Source organism: Photinus pyralis, unplaced genomic scaffold (assembly GCF_008802855.1).
Source record: "Photinus pyralis isolate 1611_PpyrPB1 unplaced genomic scaffold, Ppyr1.3 Ppyr1.4_LG4, whole genome shotgun sequence".
In the NCBI taxonomy this organism is placed as follows: Eukaryota; Metazoa; Arthropoda; class Insecta; order Coleoptera; family Lampyridae; genus Photinus; species Photinus pyralis.
The window spans coordinates 7,113,824-7,135,927 of record NW_022170511.1 but is presented as its reverse complement, the minus strand read 5'-3'; the positions used below and the strand labels follow the sequence as shown (position 1 = coordinate 7,135,927).

The 22,104-nt window shown below is 36.9% G+C and overlaps 1 protein-coding gene across 10 annotated transcripts in view; it reads right to left on the bottom strand.

Annotated features, from left to right (window-relative positions):
* Positions 1–22,104, bottom strand: part of LOC116168956 — a gene marked incomplete at its 3' end in the record, with an annotated part of 104,221 nt that overhangs the window by 61,668 nt on the left and 20,449 nt on the right. For 6 of the 10 annotated variants that reach the window (XM_031484978.1, XM_031484977.1, XM_031484979.1 and 3 more), the window contains 3 exon segments: positions 3,676–3,810; positions 7,859–10,672; positions 16,700–16,795. In XM_031484978.1, the coding sequence (XP_031340838.1) occupies positions 3,676–3,810; positions 7,859–10,672; positions 16,700–16,795 (3,045 nt within the window). 10 annotated transcript variants of the gene reach the window in all.

The following is a 22,104-nucleotide window of genomic DNA, read 5'->3' as shown; positions in this document are numbered from 1 at the left end:
AATGCATTCAAATACGGGGGTTCTATTTAAAGAAATGTACCATTTTGGCGCTCTACTTTGTGGGCGCACCCTGTATAATTCCAAATATTTTCAAAATGTGAAGAATATTCAACTATATCATAATACAAAAGTACTCCATCGAAAAATCTTATCTTCAAGGCATTAAGTTACTCCGCGCAATCGTTGACTCACCTTGTACAGTGCGTAAATGTCAACTCTGAAAATACAAATCTCCTGAATATAAAACACATATGTTCATGTTCAATTCTACGTCAATGCATTGATATGCCTGATACTCATGCAACCCACCTTACACAAATTTGACAGTAGGCACTAGGCTGTAAATTGAATATAAAATATAGGTATTCAAAGCAGTAGGTAAACAAAATAAATATATCTCACACCGTTTTAAACTGTGATTATAGAAAAAAATTGTAACATTTCCACTTTTTAGCGCATTTCCACAAAAATAAAAAAAAATGCGCTATTGTGGCCACTTTGTCCGTCCGTCCGTCCGTCCGGCTGTCCGTCCGTTCGTCCGTCCGTCCGCTCGTTTTGCGACGCTACTAGTTCTTTATCTTAAGAGCTATTGTTCTACTTTTTTCGCTATTTGGTTCGTTATGGTGTCGAGTCTTGTACCAAGGAAGGAATTTTTTCTGTACCGCTTACAAAAAAAGTTATTGTAAAAAAAACAAAAAACCGTTTTTTACATGTTCCATAATTTTACACTTTTGCCGTTTATTAACGATCCTAGAGATCGTTTATAATTTTGCATTGCTATCTGTCGCCTGCCTGGTTGGTCTCTCCGTCTGTTCCTTTGTCTGTCTGTCCATCTATCTGTCCGTGTGAACGATAACTTTGTTTAGAAATGTTCGATCGCTTTTACATCTCCGTTAGTTATGAACTGAATTGCATGAAATTCAATATGGGCATAGCTTTAGCCATATAATACGCAATGCCAAAAGTTGAATCGAATCGATTCAAAATTCACAGTGCCCTTTTCGCATCTCGACCATTTATAAACCGAATTGCAAACTTTTTTACTTATAAAAGTATTTGAATGAAATTTGATACATAGGCACTTGGAATAAAGGAAAATCAACCGCCAATTTCAAAATTGGTTTTGCGCATGCGCAGTGCCAACTTTTTTATTTATGGAAGAATTTAAACGAAATTTGATACATAGGCACTTGGGATAAAGGAAAATCAAACGCCAATTTTAAAATTTGGTTTTGCGCATGCGCAGTGCCAACTTTTTTATTTATGGAAGAATTTAAATGAAATGTGATACATAGGCACTTGGAATAAAGGAAAATCTAGCGCCAGTTTCAAAATTTTATTTTGCGCATGCGCAGTGCCAACTTTTTTTATCTATGGAAGTATTTAAGTGAAATTTGATACTTAGGCGCTTGGAACAAAGGAAAATCTAACATTAGTTTCAAAATTTAGATTTGCGCATGCGCAGTTCCAACTTTCTTATTTAGAAAAGCATTGAAATGAAATTCTTCTCATAAACTGAAATTGAAGTAGCACGTCAAAAGTGGATTGCCCATGTGCAACGCTATCTTTCATATTTGTGGTCGGATTTTTACGATTTTAATAGAAGTTGCATCTTACAAATGGGAAATGAATGCAAGTGGAAATGCGCTTTATGTAAATCGTTTACGATTACTGTTTATCTTGTTCTTTTTTTGCTTACATTTTATTAATGATGTACAGACTCTTAATCCAGATAACGAAATTTATTGAAAAAGTAAATCAAATTATTCGCTAGACTAAAGTAGGTAAGATTGTTTGCATATTTTAAGGGGCATTTGACGTGTACATTTTAGAAATTACCAGAGTTTTATATGTGCAGGAGATTTGTTTATTCAGAGTTGAAATTTAAAGTGTGTTTCCTCCATTTGCGGAGCGCTCTGAAGTTATAACGTGGACCAAATTACGAATGCATAGCTAAAAAAGCGGGACCAAAGGTGAATACGACAGGTTTCTGACCAGTAGCAGCTGAAAATGAATTATTGAGCTAACCCGGGACATTTCGTTTTTATTATGTATCATTATTATGTGGTAACGCGAATAATACGTCGCTCGCTAAGGTGTCCTCTTTAGACCGGGAGATGGTGACACTTTTTGTGGTGTGATTTGCTACAAGTATGGCGACCATTCAAAGGTTTAATTAAGTACTCCTGAAAACGAAAATGGTGCTAACTCTCTGGGAGTGGGGCCGTTATTGAGTGACGATTGTTTAAACATGTCGGAAAATGTAATGATTTTGGACAATTTGCTACACAAAATTCTTTGGATTTTCTGGTAGTCGGTGACAAAACAAATGACGGAAACGAAATGCCATACCGGCACAAAGGTGTCATTTTTGTTAATAATTTTGGGCGATTTGCTACACCCTATACATTTTTCCACCAGTTATTTTTAGAGTCAGAAATAGAAATTTCGATACGCCATACCTGTGGCATGGGCCAATTATGTATAATATTTTTTCAAAAATGTAAGAATTTTCGGAAAATTTGGGCGATTTGCTACAGTATGGCAATGGAAACGAAACAGAAGAGACCGATGACGATGTTGAGGAATCCGATACCGATGACGAGTAATTGTTAAACGCGAGTACGATGTTATACCTTGTTGGGATAAGTTAATCAATTTATAACAATTATTCTTTTGAATGGATTGTGTTATCAATTTTTAATAATAAAATCATTTCTCTGAAGCTCGCGAGAAGATCGTTTTCAAGGTTCCATGCTTGCTGCAGTTATAGTACAAAGATGTTTTAGGAACAGATTTTCGAGTATGGTGCCATATTTAGCCTTCAAGATGAGTATGGCACATCCAAATGCCATACTGTAGCAAATCACCCAAAATTATTAACAAAAACGACATCGTTGCGCCGGTATGGCGGCTATCCGGGCCCGTCGGTGCGGTATGGCAGGTTGATTTTCGTGAATGACTGATTGAGGACTTGATGCTCATAAAAAAATGAGCTTGTAGCAAATCACCCAAAAAAAAATAAAACAATCGACACGTTCAAATGAGTATGGCGGGCTATATAAGGCCCACCGGAAAAGTATGGCATTTCGTTTCCGTCATTTGTTTTGTCACCGACTACCAGAAAATCCAAAGAATTTTGTGTAGCAAATTGTCCAAAATCATTAAATTTTCCGACATGTTTAAACAATCGTCACGCAATAACGGCCCCACTCCCAGAGAGTTAGCACCATTTTCGTTTTGAGGAGTACTTAATTAAACCTTTGAATGGTCGCCATACTTGTAGCAAATCACACCACAAAAAGTGTCACCATCTCCCGGTCTACTATCCAGTGTTGCCGACTTTTCTTCTATTTTTATTCGTAAATTGTTAAATTCGAATACATACTTGCAGAGAAATCTGATTTCCTTTATCATTCGACGATCGCAAAAATTGTTCGCCCTCATATACCCAAACCGTGGGCATGATTATACACAAACATTTTGTTAGCTGTAATAGCGCAACATTAGCCATATCAAATAAAACTAATAACATAACATGAATGTAGGTATTAAGCGCGAAAGGTTAACGTAATATACAATAAATAAATTATTATTTCAGTAGGTAATCAATTCTTTTTGAGCATAATACGATATGACAATGAACATGAACACAGTTTAACGTCACAAACAAACCTTGTTTCAGAAGAAACCCTCGAGATAATATCAAATCCGAGTCTATTTCATGGAGCAGGCTACCGCTAATCTGTTGCCGATTTCTACTAAGCACTCGGTTTATCCTTCGAGCTTCCTTACTAGACTTGCTGTTTCCTACATTTATTTGGTATAATATCTGAATAAATGAGATCACAAAAAAATCTACTACCTATACTTATACTCGTAAAAACTACTTATTATAACGTTATAATAGTAAATCAGTATGATAGGTACAAGGTGGTCCAAATTTAAGCATATTTGCATTCGTTAATATGGAATTATTACATTTCTATGGCGAGTGCTGGAAGTTACTCATAAACTATAGTAACCTATTGAGTATCAAATACAAGCGAAAAATATTCAGGTATGACTGTTAATGACTAATCAAATCAATTTGAAAAAATACCAAAAGTCACAAGAAATTTCAAAAAACGAACACGTTTCCCTGTGATCATTGTGTTGTTCAAATAAAGTTTTTGCTTAGTTCCGGTTTAAACGTGTTTCTTCAATTCAGTCTTTAATATAATAAGGGGCGATCAAAAATGAGTTGCTGTCGAGTCGCCTTTGGACGTTCAAAGTACGATTTCCCATGTACACAAGACACCCAAAGGATACGACAGCAACTCATTTTTGATCGCATAGTATTAACAAAATTATACACTGTTTAATCATGGATTAATCAGATAAATCCTGATATGAAGCAAGGTGTTACAAGTTAGGATAGTCCTATATTATTATGAAAGAATGTAATGTCAATGTGTGTAAGGCATAAACGATACAAGTAATTAACACCACATTGCTATAAGAAAAAAACAAACTGTAAATGATTTTCTGGTTCAGTTAAAAGAAGTAATAATTAATGGACTGTATTTTCCAATCGGTGACGGAAAAACGCCAGTAATTTCTAGAATCAATATTGGTTCTCTCGTTTTGTAGTTTCTTATCCGGCTCGAAGGATCAAAAAGTACATGATTTTCCTGTATAACTTTAAAAATATAGTGCAATTTTGAAAATTAATGGAACAGTTTGAATTGTCACCAATGTACCAATTTTAGGTTGTAATTTTTCCAGACGTTTATTTGATGCTTCGGGGCATATTTAGGATTACAGTAGCGCTCCGGCCCGCCAATCAAAAAGTAAAAATGTGCACTACCAAAAGATATTATATGCCATAATACAAAGACCCTATTTCACGCCTATTGTAGCTCAAAAACCATAAAGGGGAAAGCTGTACTTTGATAAAGTTTAAAAAATATGCTGTGGTCAGCACAGATACCACCCGCAGACCTGCGTATGTGCAATTCTGCCCGAAACCGCTGCAGCTCTTTCTTTTATGTCTAAGAATATGTGTACCAAATTTGGTCCTAATCGGTTCATCCGTTTAGCCGGAAATGAGAGTACAGACAAACAGACCGACAGGCAAGCCGACATCATCGAGGTTTTTGTTTGATACGGATTCCTGGTGCTTCAAAATGTGCGTTTCTGTCAAAAAAAAGGGGGTCTTTTTTTACCCCAATGCAATACCTAGCACGTGATTGTGGGCTCCCGACCCAAGGGGGTCCTCGGCCCAGTTCAAATGTCGCGTGCTTGGGGGCCCCGCAAGCTGTAAATTCGAGCCTGCCCTTACTAACGTGCGGGTGGTAAAAAGATTCATCCAAATCGGTTGAGTTTAACCGGACATATGCTGGTGAAAAAAAAAGTCGGTGCTTTACAGAAACTGAGATGAGGGACAATTTTAACCCTGGGCATTTGCAATCTCAAGGTTACTTTGAGAGATTTTGAGGTATTTTCCAATATGGCCCTGAAAGCTGAAATAGGTACTTTTTTCCATTCAATTTCGGATCAAATTCTAGTAGTCCAGGGAATAGAGGGTTTTAACTTGCAAAATGAGAAGTAGTTTCAATTTCTTTTGCATGTCATAGACAGTCATCTGGTGGTAAAGAATCTAAGTTTTCGACCTCCCACCCCTTGTGCTTCCCCCGTACCACCCCCAAAACCCCTGAAATTTGGTTGGTTTCTTAGTTTTTCAATCATATCTTTTTAATGGTTCACTTTAGAAAAAAATATTGTCATCAGAAATTGTAGACCATAAAATTCTACATAACTTTCATACACACTACTTTTTTGTGAAATGTTTATTAAAAAAGATATAGAGCTTGAAAGTTGGTTATATTTTGAAGAATTCTGAAATTTTTATGTAGATGTTTTAACTAAATTTCATACTTTATCTTTATAATTAAGAGTTTTATGAGAAAATATCTTGAATGTATTGTGGTATAAATCCCTCTACCCTGCACCCTTACCAAAGGGGATGCATAATAATTAAACTTGCAACCCTTGCTAGTGAGGATATTTGAATCACTGTGAGATTGTAGCGCTTTCTAATATACTTTTGAAATTAAAAAATTATCTCACTTCAGTTCAGTTTCACCCCCTCCCCTCGCGCGGTAGGAATAGATATTTAAACGCTCTTGTGGCGATTGTGAAGTTAGTCAGAGAGTACAACGCTTATTATATATGTTTTCTATTCCTCTTTAAATATCTATTCCTACCGCGGTTGGGGGGAGGGGCGGGGGGATGAAGGATTTGAAGGATGAAGCTGAACTGAAGTGAGATAATTTTTTTGTTTCAAACGTATATTAGAAAACCCTACAATCTCACAGTGATTCAAATATCCCCACTAGCAAGGGTTGAAGGTTGAATTATTATACATCGCCTTTGGTAACGGTGTAGCGCAGGGGGATTTATACCACGATAAGTTTAAGATATTTTCTAATAAAACTCTTAATTATAAAGATGAAGTATAAAATTTGGTTAAAACATCTACATACAAATTTTAGAATTCTTAAAAATATAAGCAACTCTGAAGCTCTATATCGTGTTTAATAAACATTTCACAAAGAAGTAGTGTATATCAAAGTTGTGTAGAATTTTATAGTCTACAATTTCTGATAACAATATTTTTTTTTGTAAAATGAATCTATAAAAAGATATGATTGAAAAACTAAAAAACCAACCAAATTTCTTTGGTTTTAAGGGTGGTACGGGGGAAGCACAAGTGGTGGGAGGTCGAAAACTTGGATTCTTAACCACCAGATATTCTTTCATCACATGGAAAAAACATTGGAACTACTTCTCGTTTTGCAGGAAATGGTCCATTTTCAGTCTCTATTTCCTGGACTATAGTATTATTGGGCTGATATGGGTCTTCAGAAGAGTTTACATGACAATACTGAAAGCTTCCCGATTCGAGTACCTAAAATAATCTCGGCATTCTAATAATAGTAGCACAGATCAGAGAAGCATTAGAGACCAAACACTACGAAAGTTGGGATACACATTCCTCATTACTGTACTTTAATGCGCATAGCAATATAACAACCTCAAAATTTGGAACACCTCGTATCTACCTCCTATCTAATTACTGAATTACATTAAATTCTTAACGTGTGTTTATGTCATTAGGTATCAATTGATTAATCGGTTAAATAAATAATTAAATCAAATGTATATTTAACTCATTAATTTATCGCAGTGAATTATTTATAATACTACTTATTGTGGCTCACCTATCATCATCAAATAAATAATAAAATTTTTTTCGACTGAAATAATATGCACCCACTTGAATAAAAATAGATCATAATTTTTCAGTTACGTAATATTTAAGCATGCTTAGAATCAAATTGTGAACGTCCGGCAGGAAATTGTTTTTATTACACATAAATCAGCAAGGTTACTTTTAAACGATACATTTGGCACAAATTTCTGAACCGTCGAAACATAAACATGATTCTGAAAGTGACATTAAATTTTATGTCAAACTCCCCTTCATTCCGAAAACGAAACCGAAATAAATGGGAGTTGCAGGTACGCTAATAATTAAAGCGGCCTCCCTCGTTTATTTTCTTCCATAAAATGTTTGCTTTTCATAAATGGCCATTAGCGTTCAGTTTGGCAAACTTAAAAATTAATTGCTATTTTTATCTAGTCGTGGAAGTTCGTAAACACGCCATTAGAAGATTAATTTCAGCATTTATATTTAGAACGTTAGTGGACATTCGCAATCGCACAAGACACACAACAATAAATTAATGATTAATATAGAAAAAGAAACACGAAGTTAGGGTTAGTGCCATGACAACGAAATCCCACCACTCACCCTCTTTAGTGTCGTTTTCTGAGGTTTCTGCAGCTCGCCTTGTTATATCAACAAATTCTTGTAGATGTTTCGGAAGTTCTTTCGAATGTTTCACCGAATCACCGTCAATAACTAACACCGGTTCCGCGCTATCCTCTCGATCTTCTGATAAATGAACGAATTCCTCGCTATCATCCCGTTTTAATCCGTGTTTCTGCAATCTTTCCTTAACTTTGTCCATAAATTCGTTTTCTATACCACTCACGTGCGTTACTTCACAAATGTTATTATTACTTTCAATTAGTTCGTCGTTTTGTACCGTTCGAGAAGATGTGATTTTGATTACCTTTTGCAGTTTCCTTTCCTCCCGATCCGCGACCTTTTGCATGTACTCGTTGTACATTTGCTGGCGGAAAACTTCCGTAGGTCCCGTGGCACTTGCTTTCTGTTCGGCGCCGTTTGTTAGGGGTACATTTTCGTCGTTGTGAATCGCGATGTCGCCCTTCTTTGATATATGATATTGACTAGTTTCGAACTGTTTCGGGGGCACTTCTGATGTCATTTCGAATAAAAGTTTCTTTTTCTCTTCTTCCAACTTTTCTATTTCGACTTGTATCTCCTTTTCCTTTTCGCGAATATACTGAAGTTGACGTTGATAGACCTCCTGTGGCAAAGAAAAGCGACGGTGGGATATATCTACAGACCGAGCAATATTCTCAACGGAGCTTTGCATTCGCCTGCTTTCATTTAGGCGACTTTCCGTTGATGTTCTTGAGGCAGTTGCGTTTTTAGACTCATGACTTAGTTCCGGTACACTCGCGCTTTTGTCTCGCAGATTCGAGTATTCGAGAAATTTATGTGCAGGTTTTGTATCAGACGTCGCATCCATAACAGAATTTAAATTACATTTAACGTTGTTTAATAGATTTCTTTTCCTGTCTGGTTGCGTCTCAACGTTTGAACTACGGTCCGAACTCGAGGATTCTCGGATGATTGCCAAGAGTCTATTACTGACTTTTCTAGGTTGAGATAAATTTTCATTAAAAGCGTCTAATTCTGAAGACAATTTAGTAATTTTGCCATGCTCATCGCGCTCATTCGAGTTCTCCTCGTGATATCCCCGCCTATTTAAATACATTTGATGTAATTCAAGCAATTTGCCGGCCTCATTCGGTACAATGCTTGTTGTTTCTAAATGCGACTTTTGCGTTGGCGATAAACACACTATCACTTTAGGATCTTGCGTAGGTATACCGACCCACTTTTCGTAGGGATTAAGGGGCATTTCCTTTCTTGCTGCTGGAACTGTAAAAGAATCGTTAGTATCCCTTTCATTATAATGTTTTAGCATTAACGAGGGTGTTACTGATGAAGGGAAATGCTTAAGCAGTGTTTGTAACGAACAAGATAATTGCGATTGCCAACCGCTCGTTAATTCTTCTAGTCCTTGTGAAACTTGCGCTAATTCTTCCAAAATTTCAGCACCAAAGGGAAGTGTAGCCAAGATTTTTAAGCACAACTCTCTTAGAGCCGGCGGGCTATTGACGTCATCCTTGCTTATTTCAGTTATGGAAAACTGGAGCTTATTCTCACTTCCGTCACATAGTGCACTATTTGTCATCATTTCATTTTGAGGAGTTACATTATCAGGCGTTGGAGGTGGTGTTAATTGAGACGCAGGTGGCAGTATCTCATTTTCACACTTTACAACATCGCAACTGAGATTATTACTGTTTTCCTCAGACTCTGACATTTCATCACTGTCGTCTATGTAAACGAACTCCGTGTCAGAAATACTTCTTTCGGTTAAAGACGTACTCCAACTACCTTCCACATTTACAGCCCGTTGCAAATTCCCTCCGCAATCTACAACCCCTTTGGTATATGAACCTGGTAACTCCTGCACTCTCATAATACGCTTTTGTTCCACGCCATTGTGTGTAGAATCGCGATCGCTGTTGTCGCTACTTTCTTCCTTAATTACGTCTAAATAACGAGGTTGCTGTAATACAGGCATAAAGTGTTCAGCAATCGCCGCACGTTTCCGAGCTTTTCTTTCCTTGTAACCTTCTTTTTTCTGTAATTGTTCACTGCCGTCTGCAGGTGAAGTTACAAGATTAATTTCGTCTGAAAGCGTTGTACGGTCTTCTGGAGTGATTAAATTTATTTGAATTAACTCCGGTTTACGTTGGAGCTGAGAGGATACCGAGCTCAATATATCACCGTACTGTTTTTCTGAAGGTTCGGGCGCCATTTCGATGGTTTCTTCCCATTCAACATCAGAATTTGCTTCCGTTATCAACGCGTTACACTGCGAAGAGATTTTATCATCACATTCGCTAGTCTCCGATACTTCTATGATTTTAACGTGATCGTCGTCATCTAAACTTTTGCTTTTAACTACTGTACCCGAATTTCGCCTTTCATTTAATGTTACCGTTTCAGGAGATTCAACTCTATAGTTAGTTTGTGCCTTATCTAAAAGTTTGTTGTCGATCAATGCTTTCAATTCATTTTCAGTCTCACAATTTTTATTCACGTCCTCATCTGGCTTGTTTTTTACCTCACTAATGCTTGGAGTAAATTTCGGCGTTTCCATCGTAGAGTTCGGCGAATTGTCAGTCGATACTACGTTTAAGTTTATACACTTTTTACGATACTCTCGCGCACGTTTTTTATGGGACCTTGAGTGTCCCCCCATTACCGTATCAGATATTACGTTTTCCTTTTTATCAGCCGTGATAGCTTTCGTCGCTAATATTGCCGTATGAGCTCTACTTTTGCTATTGCGAGCTGCAGAATTACGCGTTTGCTGGTGCAACTCGGTGCCAATTCCTAAGTGCACACCTTACAATAGGTATGGATAATGGAAGATAGCTGGCAGATTAAAATCAGTGCTACAGGAAGACGAGACATTGTCATTTGCTAATATGTAACAGGGTGGATCAAGTTTGTTACATGCAAAAGGAAGTTCGTATTTTTACCAGTCACGCTCTATCGTTATACACCGGATGAAAGGTAGTACGTCATGACTTCGAAAAGTAATTAAGGGATAGGTATTATTACGTACCTACGATTTTTGGAATTGGAAGTAATCCTGAAATGGTACACGAGAACACACAAACACCTAAATTTAGTTACACTTATTTTTGTGCGAACACTGGTAGTGAATTGGCCATAAAAGCTATCAACAAACCAATAATAGTTTACTGTCACTTGCATGCATAATCAACAATTAAGTATTATGAATGAGATAAGCGAGTTACTATGTGGCCTTCACAAAAATTGTTTACAAAATTACGTGTCTTACTAACTGATTGTTTTATCAGTCTATGCTATTAAATTGCAAGTAGATAATTAGTACTGTACAGTACATATACAGGTAAAAAATTTCATACTATTGTAAAGAATGCGTTGCCAAAACAGCCGATCACAAAAACGCCTCGACGCCGACGTGATATTCTCAGTAAAGCCGGGTCCATACTTGCTATATAACATTGCTATATAGCAAAGTTATATAACATGTTACAAAAATTTAGGCTAAATGTAGTAAATTTCCTTGCTATATAACTTGCTAGATTTTATCCGTCTCGAGTCGGTAAGATCAAAAGAAGTTATGCAGCACTGCTAGACAAACGCGTTCATACTTGCTATATTTACAATGTCAACGACTGATGTCGCCAGTGTCGCACATTGAAATTTAAAGCTTCCCCTGTAACCCTTCCGCAATTGATCGAAATCGTCTCGTTTCAGATCTTCTAATAAATGAGTCCCACTATATTCACTTCTTGATCTTAGTGTAGGTCGAACTCCAAAACTTCCTTTTTCGTGATTTTTTCTTATCCTTGGTAAGTAAATTTACGCACGCTGCTGCTGCACAGAGTTGGTCTTCTGCGTTTGAAAGGTCCATCTTGACTAACATTAAGTGTGGACGCAACCATGTTTTTAACAACAGCTACATAGCAGAGTTATATAGCAACGTTACTCAGTCTGGACCCGGCTTAAAACTACCATGAGAGTGCTAGAGGAAATAGAGAAAGGATTATCGACTTTTTGTGGATATGTTTCTGGAGGGTATTCAATATCCCCAAAATCCCCCGGTGCTCATGCTTTCCCAACAAAAGGAAAGGGAAATTCTATCGTTCTTTCCCAAACACTCTCGAGAACGTTATACCGTGGGGTCTGGGACATACGAGGTATAATTTAAAAAAATTATCAAAGTCCTCGTGTGAGACCGAAGGGTCTTCAGCGCATTTTTGTGTGACAGATCAGTGTTTTATTAGCCAGTGTTGATTCCACCATCAATAAGTCCTTGTCGAAACCTACCACATTCAGTTTGTCGGTACCCGCTTTCCATTTAACCGTAATTCGCGTTTGAAGTTTTGACTCCACCATCAGTAAGATCTTGTCGGGAGCAACTATTACTCCCTTTGTCGGTGCCCACTTCCGACGTCCCATTCACCCGCAATAATTCTCATTTTGGCGGATTTCCGGCACAAAATAGTACTCAATTTTTTGGTACTTCTCATAGTTCGAGCTGCTATTGGCGACACGAGAAATAGAGACCGCGATTCGAGTTCTAAGAAACAATTGGGCGCCCAAAGTAGACTACCCCTCGAAGCGTTCCGTACAAACGGTGGTTCATTTTGCCCCTAGGAAACAAAAACAAGTTGTGCACGTTGACAAGATCTTTCCGACGACACCAATTTGAAAACAATCGGAGAAAAACTGTAGAAGATAGAAAAAAACTGAAAAATCTCCAGGTTAGTATAATACGCTCGGGGATGGCGTCCAGATGTCGCCAACCCCATATCTTGTAGCCCCTTCCCTAAAGTGGGAAGGCCCCGATAGTTAGATGTACACTCCTCGTCTTTTTTCAAGCGTACTTCTACGGGCTCGCATTTACTGCCAGCCAGACTGCCAAAGTGAGATTAAAAGCTGCCGTTTTACAAATAAATTTGCAAAAATGCGCTAAAAAGTTACAGGCGGTAGCGTCTACAGTCTTTGTCCGAATTAAATGAAATATAACAACTGTGTATGGGAGGTAATTATGTATTAAAGCGAGTAATTCAAGTGGTTTTTGTAACTTCACCGGAGACGATAACAATTTTTAAATTTTATATGGGACCCCCTGTATTAGTGTTACCTTACAGACTTCTACTGAATATGACATTCTGAATACAATGACATCTAATATGTCGATTTGTGACATTTTACACTTACAATTTTGAAATTGCAATCAAGCGTGCCATGACGATGTTAAAACCGTCCGCTTTTTTTTAGTCGAGGAAGCGCACGATAATTTCCGAGAAAAGATGATAGAACACGATCCTGCGGAGTATGGAATATTCATTAGGAAATTAAAATTCGACTTTCCCAAAAGCTATGATGTGAGTTTTGAATGTTACGCGATTTTGTGGAAGAACGAAGTACGAACCCCTCAGCATGGGAAGATTCAAAGAAATTGTAAACAATTGAGGAAGGACCTAGAGAAATACGAAAAGTCGACGACATTGATGAAATCGTTGAAGATGAAGCAGTTGAAGGTCTTGCAAAAGCCCACTCCCTTTCCGATCTCGAAGAAGTCGCGCAGGATAGTTTTAGTTTGTAGAAAGCACTTCATTTCGATGAGACCTTTTATTACCATGAAGAACAGAACGTGGCTCCCTCCCCCATTTTCAAAGTTTTATTTGGCACCATTAAAGATGTGTATGCAAAATCTTAGACCAATTGGTTACCGTATGTAAAAGTTATGTCCGTTTTACTTTCAAAAACTGCATGAGAGAGCCCCCCCCCCCCCTAAGATAATGAAATTTGATGGCCGTATGGCACACCTTCAAGATATAGGCTACCTATTGCAAAAAATTCTACGATTCTATGACCATTCCCCTAAAAGTAGTTCAACACGGCAGAAGTGGGTCCGGATGGACGAACAAATAACGCAAACAATATAATAACACAGTTTTTTAAATTGTTTAAAAAATTTGCTAAAAACATAAGAGGAAGGATGAGAAAGAGCGAGCGCAACTAAAAATATGGAGAGAGCGAGAAAGCCCAGACAGGCAAGGAGATGAGGAAGACAAGCAGTTGAGGTATCCCGGAATAGTTGATGAATACCTGTTGAAATACTACACATTGAGCGGCTCTTTCTTTACTTTCTTTGGAAAACAATTTTGTATATCTCTACAATTGTCGCGCCTGCGAAATAGTAGAAGCCGAAACAATAGACAAATCCACAAACGCTGAAAAAATCATAAGAACCGTATTTTAGGAAATCAGGGCTATCAGCAACTAAGGTGGACGAAGAAGAAAAGTCGAAGGATTGAAAGAAGCGAAAAATGAAGAAAATCAATGATGTCATGACAAAGGACAATAGGAAGCTTAGGTTTCTGAAAAAATTGAGGAAGCATAGGATAATGAGGATTTTGAGGGAGTCAAAAGTTTTGGTAAAATTCGTGGAGTTTGGGAAAGCAACGCATCAAAGAAATTCAAGAAGCTCTGGATGTCGATGAAGATGTAAGTGTTGTACACGAAACATGCGATAATGAAGGAGAGAGCCGAGGTATCCAGGGAAGTTTGGGAAAATAAAGAATCTTCGAGATGCTAGATTTTCCTTTTAATTATCCTTAATCATACACTAACGTTATTTCAGGTATACGCTGTATCTTTTCTACGATCTGAATTTTAAATTTGTATTCAATATTCTTACGCCATCTATGTATTTTCTCTGTAAATCCGTTCAGTTTAGATGCAGTTAGTAGTGTTATACGTTTCATTTACAATAGTTCTTTATTTCCCCGCTAGAGGCCACGCTATGTACCTTTCTATCTCTTCTTAAATTTTAGCTTGCGCACAAGCTTTACCTGATCCTTTAGAGGAGATTCTGCTTCAATAGTGGTTGCTCGTGAATTTTTCTAATACGCCATTACTTTTGCGCGACATTTTTGTTTACCTGATTAAGGAATGTAATGGCTGTATGATATTTTGGTGAAGTTTTTCTTTTATGATTTGTTTTCTACACTTCACTGACGCGCTTTTGTGGACAAGTTCTAAGGCCGTTTACGATATGTACCAACAATTTTGTATCAACTTCAACTTTGAATAATGGTTTTTAGGATTTTTTCCTTCTGGCTTAATCTTTTTTTCATTATTGTCTACCTGATTATTGCTATCTACATCAATATTCTTGGTGGAAACCGCAGAATTGTGGATTTTTCATTATCGCACAATAAATAAGGTCCATTGGAAAATTCTAGCGCAATCTTGTGCCAAACCAATCAGGTGATACGTTACTACTGACCTACTTCCAAACATTTACCCCTGGAGATTTGAATATCGTCCCTGAATTGTAACTGCAAGTATTAACGAAACCTTTTGGAGATTATTGCTCTTGTGAATTGCTTCGATATTCCTGATTTTACGTTCATTACTTTTGTCGTTACTCAGGTGATACGTTACTACTGACCTACTTCCAAACATTTACCCCTGGAGATTTGAATATCGTCCCTGAATTGTAACTGCAAGTATTAACGAAACCTTTTGGAGATTATTGCTCTTGTGAATTGCTTCGATATTCCTGATTTTACGTCCATTACTTTTGTCGTTACTCAGGTGATACGTTACTACTGACCTACTTCCAAACATTTACCCCTGGAGATTTGAATATCGTCCCTGAATTGTAACTGCAAGTATTAACGAAACCTTTTGGAGATTATTGCTCTTGTGAATTGCTTCGATATTCCTGATTTTACGTTCATTACTTTTGTCGTTACTCAGGTGATACGTTACTACTGACCTACTTCCAAACATTTACCCCTGGAGATTTGAATATCGTCCCTGAATTGTAACTGCAAGTATTAACGAAACCTTTTGGAGATTATTGCTCTTGTGAATTGCTTCGATATTCCTGATTTTACGTCCATTACTTTTGTCGTTACGAAGAATACATTATTAACTATAAATCAAATATGCATAATGCAGAGTATCCAATGACCACGAGGAAATGACATCTTTCATTTGAGTGAAAAATTTAAATTTTTGGAAATATGTGAACTGTTAGACTGTAGAAAAAATCTCGTGTGTAATTCGAGCGCAAATTGATTGTCGATTTCAAGAGATTGCCGTGCTCCTTCGTACCGGGGCAACTGTCTCTTTCAATCGACAGTATATGTATCAATTTGACAGTAATTTGATTACTGTTAGTATGTTTATGTATTGGCAAGATAACATAGTAAACCGTCGCGACGTTGTTGCAATTTAGGTATGTATTGTTATTTAAACTCTTGGTGTGTTTAGGTACTAACGGTAATTTATCGGTAACGCATCTCACCAATCCTGAGATAACAAAGTAACAAACAAACCAAATAATTTGAATGTAAATACTCTTTGCATAAAACTGTATAATGCTTCGTAAAACACGATACGCCAATGTTAGAGATGTATTACTTTTACACTGTTCTGCACAATTTTGTTTTTTAGGAAACTTCTTATCATGGGCCCCTAATCTCAAAAGTTCCAGTTCCAATCGGAAAATAATTAAGTTAATTATGAATTACTAGAATGACAAGCTATCACCGGAGTCAATTAAGATCATCATTTAGAACCGTCCCCGGAATCTCTAATAAAATGGAAGCCTACAGTAAAAATTGCCAATTTACGCTTAGGACATTTCCCCATATTGCTTTTCGAAGCCATAAAATACCCGAACCTTTCATTTTAACGTACTATCTCCGCAGTTTGTGTAGAAACAATAAAGTCGTGACAACAAGAATTTTTTCATTCATCCTCGATCATACAAACGCATGCTTGGGCACACCAGTAGGTATAAACATATCGTTTACATAAAACTTGCGTGAAACGTACCTTTAATATCTCCGTGAAGTGATGCAACAGAAGGACTCGAACTACAAGATGAGGACAACGTCGACCTTTGGGACACTACGCCGTTTTGGGGATCATCTAAAAGCAAAACGGGGTTAATCAGCAGATTTCTAATTTACATTTGAGTAATAATCTATTGGCATAGTGCTAATGGTTACCTTAACATAAAGATAAACTAATAAGAATAAGTAATGGTGCCCCCATTTGCATTTTATATACTTGAAGGCTAACAGGTAGTTTTAGAAGTTATGGCACTGGTGGATTTGTTTGATTGACTACAATTGCATACTTATAAATAAATGAATAATTGAATTGCACATCACTATATATATTTATTATACGCATAAATATATATAATATAATAGAGGCAGATCGGCGACTGTGCCAAAAATAATTACATTTTTGTGTATTTAAAAAATGACCGCGAACAAATGCTACTACATTTGTTACCACAGTTCAGAAAACTTCGTAACTCGACAAATAGGTAACCATGTTAGTGTACAGGCTGATTCGCGCAAACAGTTACCTAAAAGTCATGATACTACAACTTAACATGTAGTATCATGCCTAAAAGTATTCAGGCTCCCATTAATAATTTGAATCTGAAAATTTGCACACCAACATAGTTTTTCATGATCTATCTAAGTAATATTATCATGATCGTTTCACTTCCGGTTTTACCGGATGTGGGTAGCAACTTTTTTATTCCAAATAGAACACCGTATATTTTATTATATTTTCGAAATCTACATCGAAATCTATGTTGTTTGATAACACATTTTCCTATACCCAGCATCAAAGCTTTTCTTTAGCGCCCTGAACCTATGGCTCCGTTGACTTGAATTTCAAACATTCTTCCAAAATCAACAAGACTGGCGTGATGCTACACATGCGAATGATTTAAATTTTGGTCGCCCTTCTACAGGGTGTTTTAAAATTAATGGTTTAATAACTTAAATTTAATAATTGGTTTTTTCAAATGAAACCTGCTTTATTTTGTTGTACTTTCAAATGTCGAAAAAAATTCTACATCGATCAATTATTACATTCCCTATATCTATCTGTTATGGTTTTCGTTTTATTTAACATTTTCTAAAATTGTGACCGGCAATCTTGTACACCTATGTGGGCACTATTTTTCACAAATAATTATAGAAATAATTATACTTAATAGTATACCGAAAGACAAGTGTTACAATGCGACCTATTGTTTACGACTATCTTGGGGCACGAGTAGCAGACTGAAGCAGAGCGACGAGTGCCCACAAGATAGGACTATTACAATAAAGTATTGTAACACGTGATTTTCATACTATTTCTGGCGCATTTTCCAACGAAGTTAGGTTTGCAGTCACTTTCTCTGTCCGTCCGTCTGTCTGAGGCCTTAACTACTTAACTACTTCTACAGTTTTCAAGATATTTACTTCGTTCTTTTTGCATTCGGTAGCGTATAGCTCTGGCACCTGAGCCAAGAAAAATCTGGACGATTAAACTGCGCATGCGCAGCTGCGTGATATCAACTTTCTTATTTATTAATATATGTTATTGAATTGAAATTTTAATCACAGATACTTCTAATAGAGTCAAACCTATCACATATAGTAAAAATCAGATGTGTGCATGCGCAGACTGAGCAATGCCAACTTTCTTATTTATGGAGGTCTCGGTTAAAATAATTGATTAACCGCTTACATCTTTTTTAGCGCATTTTTTAAGAATTAAAAAAAAATATGCTAGTGTTTGCGTTTTGTCCGTCCGTCCGTCCGGACCCACTTTTACCGTTTTGAACTACTTTGCAGTAGGTAGCCTATACCTTGGTGTCAGACGGCCATCAAATTTCGCTGTCTAAAAGGGTCCCCCAACCACGAATTATTTCCTGAGATGCTGTTTTTGAAAGTAAAACGTGCATAGCTTTTACATACGACAACCAATTGGTCTCAGATTTTGCATACGCATGCCTTTAGTGGTGCCAAGTTAAACTTTAGGAAATGGGGCAAACTATAACTTTCCCGTGCGACTCTTTTTCGAGATCAGTGAGCGACGAGGCCTGAGGGGGGGGGGGGGTTAAAAATTAATTTTATCTCTCATTGTATAGTAATTAAAGGTCTCAACGAAAGGAACCATTTTCTACCAACTACTGCCTTTCTTTCTGTCCTCTTATCAAAGTACGGGGCGGAGGGGGAGGATGGGCAGTGGAACTAGTTTTATTCTTCATGGTACTCTAATGAAAGGTCTCAACGAAAGGAATTCATTTCTACCAACCACAGCGTTCCCCCTCGACCTCTTATCGTGATCGGGTATATTCGCTTATACCTCAAGAATGGATTGTCGGCAGCTATTTCGGTTTAAAAAATGCGCTTTATCTGCACACGAGTTGTGCACAATTTATACTTGTTTATAGCTCTTTGGGAGAAATGACATCCCTTATTAGAAAATCCGTAAAGGTAGTAAAATCTAATATTCGATTACCCTTGGACCACGCTTGCTCCATTCGATCATAGCATTCATATAGTGGAGAAGGGAGTTGGAAACATCCTTTTCTTGGTTATTAATGAAGCTTTGGCAAAATTAGTGGATTGCATGAACTTCTTGGCAGGGTTTGTCATATCGGTGTCCATAATATGTGCTAATTCAGCGAATTCCCCATTTGACCTTTGCAAGTTTGACGTTACTTCCAAAATTCCTGAGTTAGATGTGAATGGGTGGGGTCTTTGAAGGATCTGCAGGCGACATAGGAAAGTTATCGTTAAGAGGTTGAACACATTTTCAAGCAATATGTCCTAGTTGCTTACATTTGAAACATTTTACTTTTTCATCTGATACAAATACCATATTATACTCGTCGTCATATCTTATTACAATAGATGGCAGTAAATCTAGCTCTACATCTTCGTCAATGGCTATGAAAATTGTATACCTACATGATTGTACTCTTCCACTCCTATTCCTGGACCAAAAAAGACAAAGGTGATACCAATTGCAAATTAATCTTTTTCAGTTCGTTTTCAATTACTCGGTAGGGTATGGTGATACATTTGATAAAATTATGCGTTTAGACGGTAATATCAATTTTCTATCATCGAAAACATTGTTAATGTTTTTTCCCTGTAGTGACTAACACATAGTTTTTCACTGATGAACCGTCAATAGACGAGAGTATTATGGCTTGGTCTTTTTTAGAAATGTAGGAGCAGATACTATGTTTGAAAACGATCTCGTCGTAGTGTTCATATTTAATTGGACTTGAGATGCCGCATTAGTTTTATAAGGTTACACCTCTGTGGCAAGAGGTGGTGGGTAAAGGATTAGCGCCGAACGTCGTAATACAAACCAAAGTCAAAGAGAAAAATACGTCCGAACCGTTCACTGTTCACTCGAATACGAGGTTATTTTGTGTATGTGCATGCGGCATTTGACTCTTGTAAACAGGATTTAGCCGACACTATCCGACCGATTTGGTTGAAATTTGAAACAGATGTTTCTTTAGATGGTTTTCGGAGCTCAAAAGGTTTACATGTCGTTAGTCCCCGAGCTACGTACGTTATGAAATTAATAAAAATGGCCAGAGGGTACTTCAATCAAGCGTTTTCAACAACAAAATTGCGAGAGAAGTCCGAAATGTGTACAATATTAATACAAAGTTCATATAATTATGTCGAAATGTGAGGTGTTTATTTAATTATTACTCTTAAGTTGGCAAAAGTGTGCGTAGCATTCCTGATTTCAATTTCTTAAGAGGTTATGTTATTTTGCCACGATTTAATAAACGTTAAAGAAGTTAGAAATTGTTGATACATGTGTTTCTAATTATACCATAATAACAGTAAGTAGTTGTCCACATGTTTTCCATAATTCGTATGCACATTACTTATCGATGAGCAGCAATTTTATTTATTTACGAATTGGGAACATGACAGGTGCATTTTAACTCGTTTTATTAAGAACTCAAGAGAAGGAGATTTAACGGAGCTTAAAATACTAAAAAAGGAAACGCGCTTCAACATATTTTCTACTACAACTTGACTGCACTTAATTATCGGTTGATAAGAAAAATACAATCGAAGTTAATCGGCGGTTGATAACTAAGAGCGGTCTATGGAGGGTGTGAGAGGTGTCCCTTCTCCTTTCGAGTGCATAAGGCGGTCGATGCCACTCACCCGTTGATACGAGAAAGGCGTTCGAGTTATTACCCAGTGAGATTTTGTGATTAAATACATTTGTGGACAAAATAATAGCCGTGATTAAGCAGTGGAATTAGTGAGATTCCAGCTGCCTCACTGGCTGCCATTTTTTTCCATCCATATTACAAGCGATTGAAAACATCTTCGTTTTTGTCGTTTAGGCCTAAAAAATGTATCCCACATTTAGAAACTATTGACGCCGAAGAAAGGTAGTCAAACACAAATCAAGTTTATGTTTCTGGAACGGTTGCGAAAGATTGAGGAACAAACGAAAAGATTTCGAAAACTGTATATAAACACCCAATTTCACAAAGAAATGTAAGGTAACTTTTTGTAACTAATATTAATTTTTGCGAGGTCTAGTTGAGCGCCGGAAATTTGTGGGTTTTCAAGACTGTACACGTACAGTGATTCAACTAGCGCCAATCTCCGGGGAACCGTCAGAGTGTCCCAGATAAAATAACTACTTGCGGGAGATTTCGCAAACGTAAGAGGAAAAAAATGAAAAAGTTGCGATATTCCGAGTTTTTAATTCATTTATGCTGATCGAAATAAAAAATACTGCAGTGGTTTTCAAAGACATCGAATTGTCGTATTTTTGAGAAAGTGAATCCTCACCTTGTAAAACAAATGATGTCCGCTTTTTCCCAATTTGAAAATTTTTGCAAATTAAATTCAATTAAGTAGTGAAAGTAACGCATAAAATTTCACAATTATTTAAAAAAACCTCAATAAATAAAAGCAAATAAATGACAGATTTGTTAGATAGTTATACAACCTATAACATAAAGGAGAGTTACGGCACTTGTTGCATAGACAACTAGTAAGTGAAAAAATTATTTAATAAATTAATAAAGCTTACTGTCGTGTCAAACCAAAGATAGGAAAGACACAACAAACAAGAAAAAACTTGTCCTACTTGGATGGGCAGCCTCTTTTTATGGCCTATTTGTTGATGTATAAAACCCAGTTGGTAGCCATAAGAAAATAACAAGGTTGAAGTATGATTGCCAAAAAAATCTAGACAAAAATCTTCAACGATGATTCTTAGAAAAAAATTCAATTTCGTCGTTGCTGCACTATACCAAATTTTATTTTGTTAGCAAAGGCGACGATATTTAGAATTGTTTCGTTTTGCAGTTTTCGTTTTTACTCAATACTTTGAGTTATGTAATTTGAATAGGTACATGATTGGGTTGCGAATAA